General features: G+C 40.6%; 1 protein-coding gene across 1 annotated transcript in view; it reads right to left on the bottom strand.

Moving 5' to 3' along the window:
* OXR1 (oxidation resistance 1) overlaps window positions 1-22,985 on the bottom strand; it is a 259,126-nt gene that overhangs the window by 215,790 nt on the left and 20,351 nt on the right. Inside the window, exon 2 of the mRNA XM_041412597.1 lies at window positions 10,554-10,632. Coding sequence (XP_041268531.1) covers window positions 10,554-10,570 — 17 coding nt within the window. The 5' untranslated portion in view covers window positions 10,571-10,632. The remainder of the gene's footprint in view (window positions 1-10,553; window positions 10,633-22,985) is intronic.

Raw genomic sequence — 22,985 nt, 5'->3', positions numbered from 1 at the left:
CACCCTTGAGTCTTTTTCCTCCTTTGCTTTCAATCCATCCTCTGCCCAAGAGTATGCCCCAGTGATTGTGCAGGACCTTGTACTTGGCCTTGTTCAACTTCATGAGGTTTGAATGGGCCCACTTCTCAAGCTTGTCCACGTCCCTCTGGATGGCATCCCTTCCCTCCAGTATGTCAGCCACACCACACAGCTTGGTGTGATTGCTAAACTTGCCAAGAGTGCCTGCCAGGTTCAATCCCTCTGCCCATGTCCTCAACAAAGCTGTTAAACAGCAGCAGTCCAATACTGACCCCTGAAAAATGTCACTTGTCACTGCTCTGCACATGGATATTGAGCCCTCGACAGCAACTTTTTGAGTTTAACCAACCCTCCAGTTCCTTATCCAGTGAGTGGTGTATCCATCAAATCCATGGCTCTCCATGTTAGAGACAGAGGATGTCATGTGGGACAGTGTCAAATGCTTTGCAGAAGTCCCAGTAGATTAAATCCATTACCCTTCCCTTGTCCTCCAACACTGTAACCCCATCACAGAAGGCCACCAAATCTTTCAGGCATGATTTGCGCTTAGTGAAACTGTGTTTTCTGTCACCAGCCACATCCTTAATTTGCATGTGCCTCAGCACAGTTTCTAGGAGAATCTGCTCCATGATCTTGCCAGGCACAAAGGTGAGACAGACTGGCCTGTAATTCCTCAGGTCTCCATTTTTTTTTCCTTTTTAAAACCAGGGGTTATGTTTCTCCCTTTCCAGTCAGTGGGAACTTCACCAGACTGCCATGACTTCTCAAGTATTATGGATAGTGGCTTAGAAACTTCTCTGAGAACTCCCTCAGGTCCCACAGATGCATCTCATCAAGTCCCATGGACTTGTGCATCTTCACGTTCCTTAGATGGTGTTGAGCCTGATCTTCTCCTCCAGCATGTGGTACTTCATTCTCCTGGTTCCTGCCTTTGCTTTCTGTGACTTGGGCACTGTGGCTGGAGCACTTGTTGGTGAAGACTGAGGCAAAAGAGGCATTGGATACCTCAGCCTTCTCCATACCCCAGGTAACAAGGTCTCCCATTTCCTTCTGGAAATTTCCCTAGTACTTTTATTACTGATGTTCCTACAGAAATTTTTCTTGTCGCCTTTGATGTTTGTAAATCTGACTAGATTTGATTCTATCAGGGTTTTAGAGGATGCCTCTCTTCTGAGTTTGAAAGTTATCTTTGAATATCAAGCAGTTTTCTTTATTTCCTCTTCCCTATGACTCTTTATGCTACGGTACTCTACCAAGAGGAGTTCTGCAAGAGGGACAAGGTCTGTTCCTGAAGTCCAGGGCAGTGGGATTGCTGTGCACTGTCCCCGCTGCCCTAGAGGGTATTGAACTCCACCATTTTGTGGTCACTGGAGACAAGGCTGCCCTTGGGCTCCACATTCCCCTCCAGCCTCTTGTGTGGTGAGAACAAGGTCCAGCATAGCGCCTCTCCTTGCTGGCTCCTCTATCCGTTGGAGAAGGAAGTTACCATCAACACTTTCCAGGAACCTCCTAAATTGTTTATGCCCTGCTAAGTTCCCCCTCTAACAGATATCAGGGTGATGGAGGCCCCCCATGAGAGCCAGGGCTTGTAAGAATATGAGGCTGCTCCTCTCTATCTGCAGAGGGCCTCATCCACTAGGTTTTCCTGGTTGGGTGGCCTGTAGCAGACCCTATAATGTCACCTGTCCCTGCCCTCCCTTTAGTCCTGACCCATAAGCCATTGATCGGCTCTTCATCAATCCCAGAGCTCCATGTGCAGCTGGTCATTGATAAAAAGGGTGATGCCCCTCTTCCCTTCCTGTCCCTTCCCTTCCCATCTTCCCTTCCTGTCCTTCCTACAGAGCATGTATCCTTCCATTCCAACACTCCAGTCTCTCAGGAGTCATCCCATCACATCTCTGTGATATTTGGAAATCAGACATAGAATTCTGTATTCAGAAAATAATCTTGTCCATGTTACGAAACAAACAAAAAAACCTGAGGCTTTGGGAATGGGGGAAGCTTCCATCAGACAGTACAGTTCACAGGAGAACATTCATTTAAACTAAGATGTCATATACAGAGGAACAAAAGAGCTCACCATGACAAGGCTTAACTGTTGTTCTTTCACTATGGTTATTTAGTGCAAAGAATAACTCATAGCTACATTAGAGATGGAAGATCAAACAGGGACAAAAGTTAAGACTGTGTGGTGATCCCTAGCTCCTCACAGAGTTTGTTGCAGAGTTTCAGAGTAGGTGTTGAGAAAACTCCATTTCTTCTGGAAAAAGCAATTAATGAGCAATCAAGCAGGTTTCTATCTTGGTTGAAAGATGGATAAAAGGGTGGAAAGCTCTCTGTATTAAGGCCTTAAAAAGATTATATGGGATTAAGGCAAATACAATATGACATAACGAGCCCTGTACAAAAAAAAAGGGTTGTCCACTTTGAGCTTTGCTGTAATGTAGCTAGAACAATAAATTATATACAAAACATTATCCAAAATAAATCATGGATCATATCTAGTGGTAAATGCATTATCTCTGCTCCTTAAGACTTCTCTTTTTCATAAAAAGCAATCCCTCTAGACAGTCTGAAGAGAACTGAGTGCACTTTTTTCTTGTAACTGTGAGAATGAGGAAATGAGGCTAAAATTCCCATGTGATAAGTTCAATTTCAACAGCTAGAATTTTAATATGGCTACCTAGTTATAAAATATTTGCTATAAAAATTTTACTTGTATTAATTAATTTTTGGATGTTTGCAAGATTAGAAACTGCTATAGAAAGGTTTCAAAAATACTGTTTCCAGGCAAACCAGTTTCCATTGTTCTTCTCATAGCTACAACTAGGAAGCTTAATAAAATTCAGCATATCTGATTAGTTTTACAACCTCTACTCCTCTAACTTGTACTACCATGACATCTTACAACAAGTATTGGGCAAATGGGTTAGATCTACAGAATAATGTTATAGTCTTCCCTTCAGACTGATTTTTTGTCCTTTCCTATAATATTTAAGAAAATATTTTCCAATTAATTGAAAGCCATTTAGTGCTCCCATCAAATTACTCCTCAGTGACTCCGGAGCAGATACACTTTCTTCTTACCAAATGCCTTTGATTTCTTCTCTGCACACACAGACATGCACTTAATTAAAACTTTCCATTGAAGTGGCATTAGTTAGGCACACAAGGCATACCAAGTTGCTCTTAGGCTTCCTGCCAGAAAGCCAGCAGTGCTAATGCTTTCCTTCATGTACTTTAAAGTGTCAGCAAAACAGGCAATTTATGGCCACATAAATAAGGAGGAAACAGCCCATGACCACTATCTGCAGCAATACAGCACAGACACAGACGGTGAGTTGGGCCCGTTCCCTGGGACTGATTCATGTTGCTGAATACAGAATCAGAATACACTTTACCAAAGTGTCTTGTGTAACACCATAATAAAATACATCACCAGTATGAGTGTTTAAAAAGGTATCAGGGTGCAGCATAAAAATATCCCATTAACAAAGCATGGGACTTGTGCAGATATCTATTATTCACCATGCTGAAAATTTAACCTGGGGATTTTATACACATACAAGCAGGATGCAGACATATCACATTGTGAAATGAGATCTGGTTTTTATCAGGATATTGGGATTTTTGTTAAGAAATAAAAAACAGGATTGCCTTTCGCTCTGATACAGTGTTGTCCTTGTGGGCAGGGATTTTAAAAAGCATCTAAAAAAGGGGAGACATCTGAGAATTCATGTAATTGCCAGAAATGTCTGAAAAGGTCTGTAAGACACAGCAACTGTTTTCATTATATGGTTCCAGTTCTGCTTCAGAAGGCTTCAGAGATGTATCTGGCAAGCTAACCCTGAGAGAAAATGTATTTCTGACCACCAGTGCAGCCATTCTTCCATATGAAAATGCAGCAGAGGTTGGATGATGCCAATCAGCTCTGTTAGATGCGGATTGTCATGCGTGCTTTTCACACTGAAGTTGGAATTAAACAAGGGTGGTTTCAATTTGAGAGTAAGTTTCATATATAGCAGCAAAAATAATTCTCTAATCTACAGACTTAATTTCCTGAAAATCAGAGAAATGTTACTAAGCTATTTTTGCAGCCAGAATCCAGCAGAAGCAGCTCTGCTAAGACTAGATATATACCACTAACAGGAGATATCTGCAGGGCACTGAGGCCCAAGCTCAGCATGAAATCTGAGCATGAGGAAAAGTTCATCCTTGCCTGGGAAATTTCTTCATGCTTTCCTGTGCCTGAAGAATTGACTGAATTGGGGCATGAGTACCTTCAACTGAATTCATCATTCAGCAAGGCTGACCTTCAGTTTATATCTTGGCATATTTTTCCTCCAAATGCACTTTTTAAAAAGAAAAACAAAACATTTTCCTCATCCTGCATACTCTTGCTAAAGACTATTATTAGAAAATTCATGTGAAATCCTAATTTCTAGAATAGAAGCAAAATAATTCCACTGATAATGGAAATGCAGCAATTTGCCCTTCTGCAGGAACTTGAACAGGGTGTAACAGGAAACACATCCCTGTAAAGTAAAAAGCCAAGCCACACACAGAGTATATCTTAAGGTCTTGCTCAGAAATTCTCTGTCTCCTGAATCTTCTAAAGCATAAGGGATCTGGAACCACATGAAGAAAGGTGTCTGCAGTTTTGCTCACACATTTATTGCTTGAGGTCAACTGAGAAACAAATAAACACTTTTCATTCCGCTGCAAAGAAAACAAACTAACAAAAACCAATCCTGTTACTAAGATGTTAGGTCCTTTTTGCATTTTCAAGTGCCAGCCTTTGAAATCTTCTTCCTTTTGAAGAAGGAACTTGTGGTATTAAAGGTTAGAGCTGAAGTGCAAGTGTAATCCTGTCATTAAATAATCTGCAGGCAATGATCAGGCACTTCTACAGAAACTTCAAGATACAGCAAATAAACACAATTAGGATAATTAAATACTTCTGAGTATTAGACCTACAGCATGAAGTTGGTGTAGAAATAGAGATGACTTTAACAAAATATACATGCCAAGTTATGTGGTTATCTCATGTAAATGCCTTTAAAAGGCTGTACATAAGACAGAGTAGAGCCTTATTGTAAAATAGAATTCTGTAAAAAAAAATTGAGAGCATATTAACAATTTAGAAAAAATTAAACAGACTTAATTTTCTTTTACATTTTCATTTCTTAAAACATCCAATATATTCAGGTATTGATTCACTTTTTTTAATTAGGGATGTAGTTGCTTAAAGCAAATTTTTAAAAGCTGTTCACGACTGTGTAAAAAGTTTTTGTGACTTTTATTTGTATATGTAGAAAGTAAAATTTTTATTGGATGGATACTTAAGCTAAAAATATGTATTTTCTATCTTGTGTTAGATATACAATCATTCTATTGGAGCTTAGGCTTCAGCATATGAACTCTGATTGGGGCTTTTACATCGTACTGGATTGGACTGGGATGCAGTTCATTTTCTTCACAGCAGACCATATGGTGGTGTGTTTTGAATTTGTGATTAAAAAACTGTTGGTGACACATCAGTGTTTTGGCTACTGCTTACACAGTGTCAAGTTCTGCTCCATTCTCCACTCTGTACCCCTGTCTGTGTCTGTTACACACTGTGCTGCCCATGTACATCTGTATTCTAGACTGCATCTGTTCTGGTTGAATAAAATCCCAGTGTCACAGCTGCCTTATCATTTTACATTAGTCAGCCTGCAGATCCCTAAGCAATGAAACAGTGCAAGAAATTAAAAGTTTATATTTTGGAGTCAGTAGTGAACTTGAAAAGAATCCATGTCATTAGATATTATTTTGCAGTTCACTACCATAACAAAGTTCAGCAATAAAAAAGTTAATTCTGTATGTTATAGCTTCATTCAAGGAGTGTCACTTCCAATTAAAAAGCAAAAGAAAGGGGATGGTGACCACCAAAATTGGGGTGAAACCAGATAATTATTTTTGCACACTTACAAATCCCAAAGAAAAAACTTGGCATATGGTCCTAGTGTTAAGTAATGGACAGGGCTTTTTGGGCATCCATTGGCCATGCTTTAAAACCTTCCAGGGGTATCAGAACAAACACAGCAATAATCCAGGTCTAATGCAATGAAAACCATGAAATTTAGAAACCCTGTGTAAACATGGTCTCCCTGCAACTATAAAAAAAGAAGAAATTAGGCTTATATTATCTTCAAAATAATCTTGAAAACACTACAGTCTGTTCATATCAGGAATTTGTAACATAAATAAAAATTATTTCCTTAACTTTCTAATCAAAACCAGATATGAGAAAGTCAGTAATTGTCAGTGACTAAAAAGCTGATGTGTCTTTCCAAATCTCATCATCCTCCTATAGCAATCATACTATTTGTCATGCTTAACTATTATCTAAGTTTATAAACATGGCAATATGATTAGACACTGGAAGAGAGGTTTGTCTTCTATTTATCACAAGACTCAAATTGCTGCTGACAGACCTGGCCTAAGAAAATTGACTGTAGCTTTCCAGGATGGCTGATTGGAATACAATTTGGAAAGAAAACTATTTGCCTCCAGAAACAAATGCTGTGTTATGAAACTCTTGGATCACTGGCCAAGACTGACCTGGCCAACCATCACAAAGCACCAAACCAGCCATCAGCACTCAGCAGAAGCTACCAGCTGCATTTGCCACAGTGCCTCAGGCTGGAATCACACCCTATAAATAAAATGCTCTCCATAAAGAAGAGTGCAGTTAAAATGATGAGCTCATATCAGGGCAATCAGGGTCCCTTTTGTCCTATTTTCTTTTCTTTTTTTGTTAAACCTCGTAACACTAGCCCTCAACAGCATATGTGCTGGCAGCAGATCACACAAGAGCCTCTCTTAGCTGTATGGACCTTCCTGAGGTTTGAACCAAAGGAGGAGGAGAAGGAGGCACCATACTTATTGCAGGAAACAGACAGAGTTGGATATGGCAGCTAATTTCTAACTACCCAGGGGGACTAGTGGACCCTCAGGACTACTGGACTTACAGGACCAGTGTGGTATTCTCTGCAAGACCAACTAAAACATGTACTATGTGCAAGGCTCTTAACAAAGGGACAAATGGCTGCAGCTCCAGGAACGGAGCACTATCACACAAGGAAATGTCCTTGTACTCCTCACATCCTCCTTCTCACAATTGCTTCCTTCAATCTGCTAAACTCATTTAGGGACCAACTGGCTTGGCTCTGAGGGCTGGATTTGTCACTTAGGCTATCTTTTGAAGCACTCCAATCTAGGCTACAGAAGGAAAGAAAACTGATCATGCCAAACTGGAGAAATACTCTCCAGTTGCACAGACAGTTTAAATGAGCTATACAACACGAGGTTTCCAAACTGCAGAACAGAAATAACTGCAGGTAAGATAACTGCATGATAACAGTGGATGGTTGACACCCAGACCTTCTATCTTGGCTTTCATATATTACTATATACTAAAATCTTAAATCTAAGTCTTTTCACTCTGTGAGATCACACGTTTAATTAATTACACACCCATAATCCCAGTGTTATTAATCAATTTTGGAAGCCTTCTCTACAGTCTTAGGTCAAATGCAGTGTTCTCTTGTGGGTCTGTGCCTTTCAGCACAGAAAGTTTAAAATTCTTAGTATCTAGGGTTCCAACAAGACCGACCTTGCAGATCCTGGGGAGGCACTGATTTGGGGTCTCTCTTTGCAGAGCATCTTCCACACATAAGGTTGGTTCCCACAAAGTAAAAATCCCTTCCTTAAAGTTATTTAAATACTTTTGTGTTCCACATGAGGAGAATGGTATCAGCAATTGCTCTTGAAAGATGGCAGTAAGTATAAAACATGAATAATACAACACACAGGAACTCACTGGTATATGTACTGACTTCTGCTATTTCAATGCTGGTGTTTATTGCAGATTAAAGTAATTGGAGAAAAAATAGCACGATAGAGAAACAGATGAGAGGAGAATACAATAACAACACAGGGAACAACAGTTCAGCATTTAAAATCATGGGATAAGCTCTCAAATTAAACTGAAATTAAGAGGAATTCACCTCTTTGTTAGCTTTGTCAGTTCGCATTAGCAACAATCTTTTATAAAGCAGCTGAGAAATATCTGCCTCACATACAAAGTTTGTCAAAGCTGTTGTGATTGGAGAGTCACTTTTACCATTCCATCCAACAGGGATTATCCACTGAAAATTATATGTAAATTTAAGAGAATGCTATCAATGAAAAGCAGTTGAGATACTATATACACCTGATAACTTTGAAAGATCTGATGACAGGAGATAACTCCATTTTTGAGTCAAAGTCATACAATTTCATGGAAAGTTTCATGGAGATAATGATTAGTAATGCATTATAAGAACTAATTAAAACCAAAATTTCAAGAAAATAAACCTTAAGTTATCCTTTCCTCCAGAAAAATAGATTTGTTCTTCATTATACTTCCAAATTAATACAGTATTTCTTTCTAGGAAAAGAACTAATGTATCAAAAAAATATTTCAAAAACTCTCAACAGAGGCAGTTTATTTATAGTAGTTTACAGCCTTTAAAAATAATCAGTAGAACCTCAAGATTTTCTTGGTCACAATAAATAGTTGTCTATGAAAATTAAATCCAAAACATACTGCAATAGTTAGAACAGAATATCTGACAATCACTGCCTAACTAAAACATGGTACCAATCTCAAGAATACCTGTAATTGTAATGTCCCAGTCTACACATAGAAGGCTACTATTATGGAGGTCCACTGTGACTCTTTCCCTCCTTTTTTTTATTGCAAGTGATTCAGAACAGTCTGCATAAAGTGAGACACAGCAGAACACAGTACAGCAGAGAACAAATGAGCTTCTGTTCCCCCAATGCACCTTTTTTCATAAAACTTTGTTTGTTGATAGGGAAGAGAATTTCACATTGTCTGTAATATTCTTTGTGAGGACTTGGCATTTGCACAGTAAACAAGATTAAATTTGTGAGGGAAAAGGTAAAAAAATTAAATTTCAAGCCTACCAATCAAACAATTCTTAATTTTGCCATTGCTTTATAACAATAAGAAAAGATAAAGAGATGATCCTAGGAGGGAAAAATTGTTTAGGTCAGGCCATAGAGAGTACATAAGGGCTTAAACTAAACACTGGCAAAAATAACTAACCTTCCTAAATATAATGTAATGTAATAAATTATTTCACTTACTAGAATGTCTTTGATTTACTGGAGTGCTAATATTCTGCAGAGACAACTAATTAAAAGTAGAAATCCTCAAATGGGAAGTTTTTAATTGTTACTGAACCCTCTTCAGCAGTTATCTCATACTCATCACACTGACAAAACAACAGATTCTGTCCTTATCTAAAAAAACAAAGTTTTCTTTTACAGGACAGATATCCTAAAAATGTATTGCATTTGCATCTTGTATAAGAGGTAGCAGTCTGGAGCTGGCTGCCAATCCACTTCAGGCAGACTCAAAACCCCCTGCTGAAGTCTCGGCCGTGTGAGCGGAGCACAGGAGAGCAGGGAGCCCCCGGCAGCGCCCTGACTCCAGCAAGGCTGCAGCTCACACTGAAGCCTCGTGCAACTCAAGAGGGAGCTTCAGAAAACCAAGCTGATTTTTCTTATCATTTGCCACCTCTGACTCATGCAGACATGCAAGATGCTTCTTCATGTGTGCCCCTGAAGGGCAAGGCAGCCTGCCCTCTTCGCAACAATTCAGAAGAGTGAGGTGTTTCTCCAGGGCAAACATTTCACTAGGCTGCCATGCAACTGGGGCACATGTGCTGAAGCCTTTGACTAGCTTCTACTAAAAACCCAAAAGCCTGCCAACAAGCACAAAAAACATGTGTTTCATGTTCACAATGAGGGGAATGGTTTGTAGCATCTTTGTTAGGCAGGGAGATCTCACTCTCCTGCAGGAGACCACAGGTGCAGTAGCTATAACCTGTCCGGGTGCCTCAGGGTGCCATGGGGGCTCCTGTGGCTGCAGGAGCTGGGGGGAAGCAGGGACACACTGTCTGATGCCAGATACAGAGTACCTGATGCTTATCAAAGACACAGGAAGTAGATTCCATGGACTCAAAACTGTCAATTTTTTGGAGACATTTAGGGTACGACATTGAATCACAGAGAGTAACAGATGGACACTACCTTATATCAGTACAGACTCCCTAAAATGACTGAAAAGAATCTATCTTACACTTGTGCTTTGCTGTCTTCCATACTAGAAAGCAGGAGGGATGTCCTCCAGCACTAGTACAGTGGCATTCTTACACATTATACATCTGGCATTCTTGCCTTGGGGATTCTATTTGCCATTAAGGCTACCTGGTCTGCATTCCTCCTACCTGACAAAGTAGACCAGAGCTTTACAGCAAAGAAAACCTAACCATTATAATAGAAAAAGTAACAGATCTAGCTGATGTGTTTTGTATAACAATATTTTTAGAAAATGTAAAAATTTCAGATTAGTCACAACAGCCATACTATTTTGGTTTTTTGAGATGAAAAGTACAACAAAAATGGTAGAAACTGACCTCTTAGTGCCAAACATGATGGTGCGGGCTTGTTTCACATTTATGAATGCAGTGCTCTGCACAGGCTGCTTATATTGACCTAGATGAGAAGAAAAAGAGATATTTTTAAATCAAGAAACTCAGAACCTTGATTTTAATATCCTGAAAAATAAATACACATTATAAACGTCTTCAAGTGAAACTTCAGAGAATAGCTGGCAATTTTACAGAAATAAAAAGGTTAGCAAAAGTATGCAAAGGCTAAGAAACATGAGATAAAAGTTTAAAAAAACCCCTAAGACTAAATCCTCCTAGTAGGGCTTAAACCTGACATTATTAGAGCAGTTACTCAACAAGAGTTAGGCATAATACTATATGATAGTACAACATCTAAAAGTCCTTGCTTCTTACAGTGAAATTCATGTGCCCAAGCAAAATGCATGTGCTTCAAAGTAGCTAAACAGGTCTTTCTGAATTTCCAGTCTGAACAAAGCTATATAAATTTATATCTTAACTGTGTTTTGATGCTCAATTTTTTGAATTACTATCTCAGTAAATTAGTAATTTTTTCAGAAAGAAAACATTATTATAAATAAGAAATTTCATAGTGTGGGTCTACTTAATACAAGCCTCAGGAAATATCATTATTACTATTACTATTACCATTACTATTACAAAGAGAAATTCCCACTTTTACATAAAAATATGAGATTACAGAATATTAGAATAATTAGGTCAGGAGAAAGTGCCTAGTCCAGCCTTCAGCTCAAGGCAAGTATAATTGGATCATTTTGCTCAGGGGTGTGTCAGCCTGGGTCTTGAACATGCCCACAACCTCTTCTGGAAACCAGTTCTCGTACCTCATCACCACCATGGTAAAAAATTTTTTTCTAACAACTAACCAGACTTTTCCATATTATACCCTATATCTACTGCCATATACTCTTATATATCATATATACTCTTATATATCATATATACTCATATATCATGTGTCTACTGCCCCTTATCATACCTCCAAGAAAAATCTAGCTCTATCTCCTCTACACCCTTCACTCAGGTACTTGTTGACAGTACTAAGGTGGTCTCTTGTCATCTCTTCTGACCCTGAGTTGATTCAGTTCTCTCAGCCTTCTCTTGAATGCCATTTGCTACAGTCCCCTGGCCGGCTCATTTGGTCTCCATAAGCTGACATCCTTCTCTTTCTGGGGAGCCCAAACTGGACATAGTGCTCCACAGTCAGTCTCACAAATACCAAGTGGAAGGCAAGGATCTTCCCCTGACCTGCTGGCTAAGCTTTTGCCCAAGCAGCCAAGGGAAACAGGTGACTTTCTTTGCTGTAAGGGCACACTGCTGGTTCTCATGTAAATTGCAGTTCACTGGGCCCCTCAGACCCCTTTCTGTACCCCTGCCTCCCAGGCATTTGATGAAATGCATCCAAGCCCATCCTTTTACACAAGGTTGTTCCACCCCACTGGCAAAACCTTGCACACGCTTTTACTGAAGATTCCTGTAAGATTCCTGCCAGCTCATTTCTTCAGCCTGCACAGGACCCCTTCAGTGGCAGCACTGCCCTCCAGCAGCTCCTTCCCCAGGCAAGGCAGTGCCTCACTCAGTGTGGGGGTCCCCAGGAGAGGCCCCTGGGGCTCTGCACCCCACACAGGCCAGTATCAGCCTCCCTTGTGACCCAAGTCAAGGGCTCCAACATGCAAAGGGCTTTAGCACCTGTCTGTGACAGGGAATGTGCCCTGTGGGGTGCTGAGGCCACCCCTGCACCCCCTCCACACTACTGCAGGCAAGTGTGAGCAGAAATGCTGTGTGTCTCTGCTGTGCTGACTGCTGGGACAAGGTTGATACTGCTGCTCCCCAAGAGCTTCACCCTCCCAAAGCAGGATTCAGCCATTCCCAGGAGCAGCCAGAAGCAGCTCCCAGCAGAACTGAAAGCAGAGACTCAAAATTCTGCACAAACTGGGAAGAGCAACCATGATGAGAAGCCCAGGCAGTGCTCTGGATGCCCTGCATCCTCCCAGCTCCTCAAATCAAGCCACTTTTGCAACACCTGTTCACAGCACTCTGGTCCACCATTGCCTAAGGAGCAGCTAAGTAGCACCTGGAAAGTGCAGGCATGTGCCAGCCCTGCCAGCCTGAAGCTTCTGCCACCAGATCCTTCCCACGAGAACGCAGCAGCTCCCAGCCCTGGTTCACCTCCCTTGTGATTGCCACTGCACTCACCCACTGCCCTCACAGGGCGTAGTATTGATGCTAGTGCAACCTTTCTGCCCTTCTCTCAAATGTTCCGTTTAAAGCAAAAATAGCTGGCAAATTCAGACATTTTATCCTAGTTTAGTTGATTTGTTAAATGTAAATGTAATATCTAAACACAAAAGTTTTGTCCATCAGGAAGAAGCTGCGATTACATGATCTTGACTGACAGGAGAATTTTTGTCTACAAACTGCCTTCTAAATTTGTAAGATGCTCTGGGGGACTTCACGTCTCCATGTCAGATCAGATAAAATGACACCAGGTGAAATGGCCTGTTACTTCCAGATGAGGAAGCAGCATTTTCACAGCACTATATTTCATTATGGGTTGAGGCAATGACATTTTTGTCTCAATTTACCAGCTGCTCTTAAAGCATTTTCTTTCTTGGTTTGTGTAGGGTTTTGGTTTTTTTTTTGTTTGTTTGTTTCAGTGTGTCTCCTTAACTTGTACAGCTGCAACGAGTTGAAGGGAACCTCCTTCTTCCTTTCCATGCCCTCTTGTTCCAGAATCACAGCCTTGCAGCTGGGCAAGAAGCACAAGTATCATCAGCCTGAAGTACATTTTCCTTCCCATGCAATTATTGTCCCTGCCACTTACTAACACCAGTCCCTCTATACTGAGAGCATAACAAATGCCTGCTTCCAGTTATTTGTCTTGATTGGAAATTTCTGAAGGCTTTAAGTAGGCCAAGTGCCCACTCCAACTGAAAATCAATGGTTTTGGGGCATGTACACTCCCAGCATGTTCTGAGAAGTCACAGTCCAGTTCCCTATTTGTGATTGTCAGGCTAACCAGAAGCTATGCCTGTACTGTCAGATATGCAGCTCAGAGATGAAACATGATGAGATTAAGGATTGCAACTCAGCCTCTGCCCCAGTGCACGTATTAAGTGTCTCAAGCCGTTCAGACAATTGATTATACAACATGGAGCCTAAATGTGTAAATGTGCTAAGAGATCTGAGTCAGGCTTTCCATTTTGCTTAGAAATAACAAAGTTCAAACTCAAGAATCCAATTTTCAGAGGTATTTAAGTTGTGACCTAGAAGTCCAGCTCCCATATTTAAAAATGGCACAGTTGCTTGTGATCCCGTGAGCATCAGTGGAACTTTGACATGGAAAATTTTAAGCCAAATTTATTCAATCATTTGATGATCTTTTCCATTTCCAGTAAAGAACATAATTCATAAACATCTTACATTAGTAGGCAGGACTGCCTTTATGTCTGCAAGAACTTTAACTGAAGGGCTCTGGTGCTTTCTGTCTCTTTTTGGATATAAATGAAAATGTTAAGGATTGACATAAGGTACTGAAGATCTCAGGAAACAGGACTATTTGAGGGAAACCAACAGGTATAAAATTGATGAGTAGCTGAAGCAGGTTCCCTTCCCCTAAAGGTGAGTGGTGAAGAAGTTGGAAGAGAAATGTTTCCCACAGCATTTCTCTGGCTTATTGAGGGGACCTGTGTCAACTGCTGCCTTTCAGCTGAATCTACTCCCTCTCTGGTGGAAGGTACTGTCCTTAGGGCAAAGTGGCACAACAGCCTTGGAAAACCACCCTCACTTTCCTGTGAACAGTCACTTTGCATGGAAGCAGATGTGAAATATCATTTATCTGCTTGGAGATAAATTCTGAAAGCTATAACTTAACAGCAATAATGATTTCTAAAATGTCTTAAAGAGGCTATTAAAACTGGCACAAAATCTCAGCAAACCTTTTCATTTACACCAGATATATTTAAGCATAATTTACAGAGATTCACTCTGACTGCTTAAAGCCATGAAAATCTGAGCACAAGGATCAAGAATAAAAATATTTTCAGTTAAGAAACAATTGTATTATAGCAAAAAATATGGCAAAGGATGTTAATACAGAATTACACAAGAGGATCTTTGTCAAAGGCGTGGAGAAGGCGATGGAATGCACAACCATCCAGTTTGCAGATGGCCTCAAATTAGGGGAGATCAGTTTATATGGTCATAATCACACAGAATCACACACAGAATCACTAGGTTGGAAGAGACCTTCAAGATCATCAAGGCCAACCCAGCCCTAACACCTCAACTAAACCATGGCACTGAGTGTCACATCCAGTCTGTTTTTAAACACATCCAGGGATGGCAACTCCACCACCTCCCCAGGCAGGGGGAGAACTTTAGTCCAGAAGTCTAAAGTCCAGAAGTTCTAAAGTCTTTATCACTCTTTCCATAAAAAACTTTTTCCTAATATCCAATCTATATTTCCCCGGGTGCAGCTTAAGAACAGGACAGGGCTGCCACCCAGGGAGTGTTGGACAGGCTAGAGGCATGACAGGGTTCTCATGAAATTCAGCAAGGACAGATACAAAGCCCTGTATTTAGGAAGAGAGAAACTCTTGCAATGCCATAGGCATGGCACTGCCTGGCTGGAAGGGCAGCAAACTGAGCATGAGTCAGCAGTGTGTTCAGGCAGAGAGATGGTAAACAGCATTCCAGACTTTATTAGCAGGAACGTGGCCAGCAGACAGAGGGGAGGGATCATACTGCTTTATTAAAATGTCATCAGACCCTTCCTGAAGTACTGCATCCAGTTCTGCATGCTGCCCTTGAAGCAAGAAGGACTCTGATAAACTGGAGCAAGTTCAGGTGAGCACTGAACCTCATGTCCTAGAGAGGTTCTGCAGCCTTGCTCATTCGAGTGTCTCAAAACTTATTTCAATAAAGCTCTGAACAACCTGGACTGACCTCACAGCTGACCTTGCTCTGGGCAGGAGGATGGGCTAGAATCCTTCAGAGGTCCCTTCCAAATTGAGTTATCCTGTGATGCTACAAGTCTAGGTATAAAGAAGGGAAAACATAGAAGGGGATGTGAAATGATGGTTGAAGCTGAGATCATTAAAATATAATGCTGGAACAAATATATTTGGATATAGGATACAGGATAACAGATTGTTTTCTGCTTGAAGGAAACAGCAAGTGTAGTTTCTGTCACTAAATCCACACAATATATTCAGTGCAGTGTAGCTGTGCTCTATCAGACATTCCCTGTTAGATCATTCACCTCTGCCTGTAGGCAATTCAAGACAAACCCTAACTACTACAATAGGAAATAATTTCTTTGCATGATCTCTGTGCGCATGCTAAAGAAATGTATTGATTTTTAAATTGGAGAAAAAGACAGAAAAAAACCCCAACATTTGCCCTGGGTATTTAACCCTCCTTCACCTTTGTGGTAGCACATAAAGCTTCCTTTCCTAAGATTTCAGGATAAAGGGAGATTTTTCTACATCTTTTAGATGGTCTTAAAATCGAAGTTCCTTGGAAATCTAAAATGGGGGAGATGGGGGTAAGACTGCTAAAAACTGCTTGTCCTTCTCTAGGCACAATTGCTGAATTGCTGGTCCATCAATTATTCATTATTAATTAAGCAGTTGGTGTGGAGAAAATGGCATGAATACAGAAAAGACTCACAGGCAGTAGCCAGGACTGATCAGGTTTTCATTATTTTTCTTTATTTACAAAGATTTATAAAGCTTGATAAAGTTTCTTCCACCCTCCCTTCTTTCCTGGCTCAACTTCACTCTTGACTTCTGTCCCCCCACTCAGGCAGCACAGGGGGATGAGGAATAGGGGTTGTGGTCACCCCAAAATACTTCATCTCAGCTGCTCCTGCTCGAGGGTGGGGTTCCTCCCACAGGAGCCAGCACTTCATGAACTGCTCCAAGGTGGGTCCTTTCCAGAGGTGACCTGTGACCCCTGCAGGTCCTGTGACCTGTGCCAGCAGAGCTGTGCCAGCCTGGGCTCCTCTCCCTGGGCTGCCTGTGGGCTGCAGCCTCCTTCAGAGCTTGCATTGCTGTGCCAGGGCTCTCCGCTGGCTGCTCCACCATGGCTCCCCATGGGCTGGGGAGGAGCAGCTTAATTTCTTCTGCTCTTCTCCACAGGCTGCAAGGAATCTCTGCTCAACACCCAGACCACCTCCTCCCCCTCCTTCTTCACCTTGGTGTCTACGGAGCTGTTCCTCTCTCTTTCCCCTCACTCCTCTCTCACAGCTGCCCCACAGCTTTTTTCACCCTTTCTTATAATTGTTATGACAGAGGCAACACCAGCATCACTGATGTGCTCAGCTTTGAGCAGCAGCAGGTTCACCTTGGAAAATCTGGAGCCAGCTCTGTGAGACATTGGGATGGCTCCTGATGTCATCTCAGGGAAGCCACCCCTGCAACTTCCCCACTACCTTGCCAGGTAAAGCCAGTTTTACTTCTGTCTGATTACAAGGCATTTGAAAAAAATGTATCAGATTTTCAAATGCTGCAGACAAAATATAACACAGTTATATAATTTACAGCAGCAGAGGGAGGACTGCAGAGATCATAAGTAATTCCATATAAATAAAGATGTAGAGATAAGACAATTGCTGGGACCAAAGCTGATGAACTGCTCTTTTCTGTGCTCTTTTGCTCTATTATGAAATGTAGTGGCACTGTAAGGTAATCCAGTATTTCAGAAGCATTGTATTTTTCAACAGACAAACACCCTCTCTCCTCAGAATAAAATAATGTCAGCTAAATGTGATCAGCAGCAGGGCACAGAACTGTACAGACCTGAGTCTCCAGTCTGCCAAACCAAGGTAGAAACTTCTGGAGGATAGAGAAATGAGGATAAGCTTTGGCTGTAATTACCTGAACTAATTCAAGAGACTAAAGTGAGTACAACTCAGATACATAAAAAAGAATATGTCAAGTACATGAATTTATTAGCTATTATTGTAAAAGCAGGCGGGGGGGGGGGTTGTACTGAATTACAGAAGCTAGAGACAACAATAGTAGTAGATTCATCTTAGGAATACACAGATTCTGTTCTTCAAATTTTGACTTTTAAACTAATGCTATGATAATGATTTTCATTTTAGCTACAGCTCCAGTGGTAATTACTTACATCTAAATCAAAGATGTCACTTAACTATAGAGAAATAGTGATTTCAATATATCAATTTCTTATTAAATAGACACTCAAACACTTTCATTTTGTTTAGCTTGTTATTCAAAAAGAAGAGAATAAAAAGAATGACATTTATTCAATACAATGTGAAGAGTATTTGTGCTTAGTCACTAGCTGGTTGAAGATTATACCCCAAGATTTGATAATGCAGGTTTTCCTAACTGTATTAAATAAAGCTGTTCTCAGTTAATTTGCTAAGTCTCCCCTAATCAGCTGCCAAGTCCATCTATTTATTCCTATGTTACCAACACCAAAATATCCCTTTCATTCATAATCACTGTGGTTGTCTCACTGCCATTCACTTAATGACATTAATGGTTTATCTTTTGAAAGTCACAAATACAGAAATGACAACATCAAATATTTACAGTACCTTATTTTCCTTTCACAAATTATATACATCCAGTTTTGCTGCTTTCTGCTTCTGCTCCTTTTGAAGATGAAAGCTGTACAGTGAAGTTCTCAGCTAGAATCAGATCCAAGAGTGCTGCTGCCTATAGACTCTGCCACTCTCAGACCAAAATTTTGGGCCAGATCTGTAGGAACTAGTAAAGAGGTCTTTTTGATCAAAGCTTACCCTTTCAGTTTGGTAAATAACTAAAGTATTCCACTTCTTGGCACTATGCAGCTTTCACCCCCCCCCACGCACAGCTGTAGCTAAGGTGGATTTATTGTGACACAAAAGGCTCATGTGTGACTGTGGCCTCTAAAGGCAATTTGTCACTAATTTCTCTCTCAGTACCACCCTGAAAAACACTGGCTGAAGCCACAGTTCTAACTTCCCACTCCTAAAGATGAACAGACAAGTTCTACTGTTTTTCTTATCAAGCAGAAGCTACAAAATTAACTCTAACAGAGGATATTATTCTTAGAAGACACATTTATTTATTTTACAGCAAAAAATAGAGACAAAAAACCCCACCAGGAGTACCCCAAAACTGAAACCATCCAAGGATATGCTCAGTGAAGAACATGCTCAACTTTTAAGGTTCTATTTGGTAGAACAAACAATAAGTGGATCACAGGAGTGTCAGAAATTTAATGAACACAGAAGAGTGCTAAATAGTTAAAAGTTATCAGGAGACTACTTATTGCTTAATCTTTGTCCAAAGCAAAATATTATGTACTTAAGCCATTTCTAATATATATTTGCCTAACTATAACCTGTTGTTAAAAACTTCAAACGATGGAGATTGTACCATCTGAAATCCTTTCTGATTCCAAACATTAGATATTTGTTCCCTGTCACAGCTGCAGCTGGCTTGTAGCTGCCAAATAATTTGGTCATATCAGACCTTCAACCTCAGCCAGCCTAGAGGTAAAACAAGTGCTGGGATGAGGCAGGGACAGGTTGGATTCAAACCTCCACAAGGACTTCACCAATCACCTTCCACCCTAAGCTGCAGACCGGTCAGGAAGCTGGGCTGGGTGGGGATCAGGCCGATCAGCAGTTTAGATCAGGGTGTTTCAAACCTGCTGTATGAAGTAAGTTTGAACAGTAAAGCTCTCTGTTGTCACATGGATCTGAGGGTCCCTGGGTGTGGTCCCTGTCTCCCACCACTGACCCCAGGAAAAACGTGGCCCCCCACAGAATAGTTCCCAAAACCAGAATTCTTTGCCACAATTCAAGTTTGTTATTTGTTACTTTCCCAGCAGACACAGAGAACAATTCTTTACTCTTTCTCACAAAATCACATATTTAAGTGCTTTTCCCATGTGTCCCCAGTGTTTCTTTTTTTACACAAAATATCCACTTAAAATTATTTTTTTACTAGACATGATATTTTTTAGATTTCTGATCACCCTTATTCACATTTCTGATCACCCAGTTCACACTGCGGATGCCCAAAATTGGAGACGGTATTCAATGCAAACTGAGTAAAATAGAAATTATTTATATCTTTCATATAGAAATGCTAGTACATTCTATTAAGGTATTTTTCTTCTTCCTCATCAGTCTACATCAGTAACTAACATTCAGTTTGCTGTTCTTCTCTCGGGATTTTTTCCCAGTGTTCCTACATAGCTAGTCATTCCCTGTCTCATATCTGTAAATTCTTGGAACTCAGCAATATATCACACTTCTCAAAAAGGATTTATTAATGTGATTGCTTCAGCCAGCTCCCTACATATCTTAGTGTGGAAATCATTAAGCTCATGGGAGTTAAGGTTTGACTAATAAATAAAAAAAAAAAAAAAAAAAAAAAATCTAGTCCATCAGTCATCTGTGGGGCTAAAATATCTTTGACACTAAAGCTAGAAAGTAGTCCTAATGCAGCATATTTTGCCACCATCACCCTGTTCACTGTCATGTAGAAGTACAGGAAATACTGCACTGCTGTTAACCTCTGCTGTCCCCAGGCCAAGAACTGGTACTAATAAACCAACTCAAAGAATACATTAAAATTATTTTTCCATCCTTTACATCTTCAGATAAGAAATGTCTTATCTGAATTGCACTAGAATGCAATTCTAGTGCAAGATATTTCTCTATTTTCTATGCCTCCTTTTGCCTCTTACTCTTGCAGCTTTCACCTTACTTCCTCTACTGCCCTCCCCATGCCAAAAAAAAAAAAAAAAAAAAAAATCTAGACTACCAGAATCTCATATTCTGCAACAGCAATGTAGCCTTTGACCAGGCTAAAGAAATGTCTTGCACAGTCCTGAGCTGCTACAAGTTTGCCAGATCTCTGTGTCATACATAACTTTGTCTAGCAGCTTTATAACCACGGGTACAAGGAACAGATCACAGAATCACAGAACATGTTCAGTTGGAAGGGACCCACAAGGATCATTGAGTCCAACTCCTGGACACCCCAAAAGTCACACCATGTGCCCGAGAGCACTGCTCAAATGCTGCTTGAACTCTGTCAGGCTGGTGCTGTGACCAGTTCCCTGGGGAGCCTGCTCCAGTGCCCAACCAGACTCTGATTTCCACCTTTTTCCTAATCTAACCTAATCCTCTTCCTGGCACAACCTCAGGCCATTCCCTCTGGTCCTGTCACTGCTCACCACAGATGAGCCCCCAGATGCTCAGCCACTCCTGACAGGATGGTGACTTCCAGCTCTTTCACCAGCTGTGCTGTCCTCCCCTGGCCACATTCAAGCACCTGCACAGGCTTCTTAAATGGCGGGGTACAGAACTGTGCTCAGTGCTCAAGATGAGGTCACATCAACACCAAATAAAGTGGGATCATCCCCTCTTTAGCCCAGCTGGTGATGCTGTGTTTGATGCCCCCCAGGATGCAGTTTGCCCTCTGGGCTGCCAGGGCACACTGCTGGCTCCCACTGACAGCCTGCCCCAGATCCAGCACTCCCAGATTCCTTTCAGCAGGGCAGCTCTCCAGCCACTCCTCTCACAATTTATACTTGTGCCTGGTGTAACTTTGTCCTAGGTTCAAAATCTGGCATTTGGACATGTTAAATTTATGATTAGGAAGGTAGCAGAGCAGAGCAAGAGTTAAAGCTGAGTATTAATATGATCCCTTCAAGTATTAAAAAACATCTCTCAGACCACATAGGCTGTTGGAATGAATAAGGCTACTTACATCAAACAGTTTATTAATAAAAAATAAGATATTTAATTTGACATTTGAAACTGTGTTCCAAGAAAATTGTGCATGGTATATAACTCCTCCCATGAAAAGGCTAAACATGGGAATTACAGATAATTAATATAAACACTTGTGCGTATTCCACAGTTTAAATTATCGCATCTATTCACCAATAATGGTATTCTTATTGCTACAAGAAGTTTATAACATCACCAGATTATAATTTTTACAACTTTTATGGGAGACATCAGTCTCAGGGTTACATTTTCTCAAGTGCTGATGAATTCCCCATCTGCACTCCAGCTCAGTTGACAGCCCCTCTGGGTTCCAGGTACACCAAACACAGATGGTTTGAGAAAGTGCTGCTCAGATATCAGTTAACTAAAATGAAAACCAGGTCCCTGATTGCCAACACAGGATCTACAACCTTTTTTTTCAGGATGATTTTAGGGAGACAGCATCACAAGAGGTAAGACTACCATAGCCCTGGCACATCCCTGGCACTCCGAAAGATGGCTACTGAAAAAACTGCAAATCATCCTTGTCAAGGGTAATGTAGGTATTACAGGACTTTGCAACCAGAATAAGCATTTTGGATAATGTGGGAAACTGATTACAGCTGATTATAGAGGTCAAGGTAATGATTTTGGGATAAAATCTCCTGGAGTGGGTCAAATGCAACTCTTGGAATATCTTCACAGGACTCCATTGAGAGTATCTCCTAAAAAAGTGCAAAGATGCCACAGTGGGATCTGACCCCAGGAAATCCCAGTTGTAGAGATGCCATAGCCTTCAGCAAGCCAGAAAACTAGGAAACCTGCAGGCAGGCTGCAAATCCTGGCACACCTAATTAAAAAAACTGAGACACTACAGTGTGTGCAAGTGAAACTGTTCTTGCATCTCTTTCCTGGCATGTTATTCTAAATCAAAATTTATCACAACTGTTTAAGAATCTTTGGAAAGCACTGCTTTTTCCAGGTTCTAGATATTGGGATGTTCTGTTTGGACAACAGCCTGCACATCCATGTCGCTACCCTGTAAGAGTCTACAGCTTCAATAAAGTCAGACTTAATTACAGGTTTTGGGAGTAAGACACAAGCAATGAATAGGTGATTCTGGTTGCCTTTGCACCCTGAGGAATCAAATATGTCTGTTGCATAGTAAGTTCTGAAAGAATTAGGAACAACCTGTTAGAGGGAAACATGCCTAGTGTAGCTCTGCTGTAACAAAAACATTGCACATTATCACTGAAGATCAGGAAAACATTGTAGGATAATTGAATTGATGCTCAGATTTGAAAACTAAATAATGTAACAAAAGCTAAAGGATTTTTCCAAATATTTATAATCAGAACATTACAGTTGTATTGCAAACTTTTCAAGATACCAATCAAACCAAAAGCTAAACGTAAAATGAATAAAAATCAAGCATGAGATAACAAAAACAGAAGGAAATTGGCTCTTAGAAATACTTTGAAATTCCAAATTTATCAAGAACTGATAAAACTACTGCTGCAATTATCTAAATACATGAAAAGAATATTCCTACAAGCAGATAAATGCAGCCTTCTTGGGTTTATTTTGTCTGAGAGAAGAAATCAAAATCTGATCAATAAGAAGTCTTGATCAGCTTTATTTATGAGCAGCTTGGAGCAACCATACAT

The sequence above is a fragment of the Onychostruthus taczanowskii genome, unplaced genomic scaffold (genome assembly GCF_017590055.1).
Source record: "Onychostruthus taczanowskii isolate IOZ18803 unplaced genomic scaffold, ASM1759005v1 scaffold4, whole genome shotgun sequence".
NCBI classification, from domain to species: domain Eukaryota; kingdom Metazoa; phylum Chordata; class Aves; order Passeriformes; family Passeridae; genus Onychostruthus; species Onychostruthus taczanowskii.
Note: the sequence above shows the minus strand (reverse complement) of the source record. Positions and strands in the feature narration are given on the sequence as shown.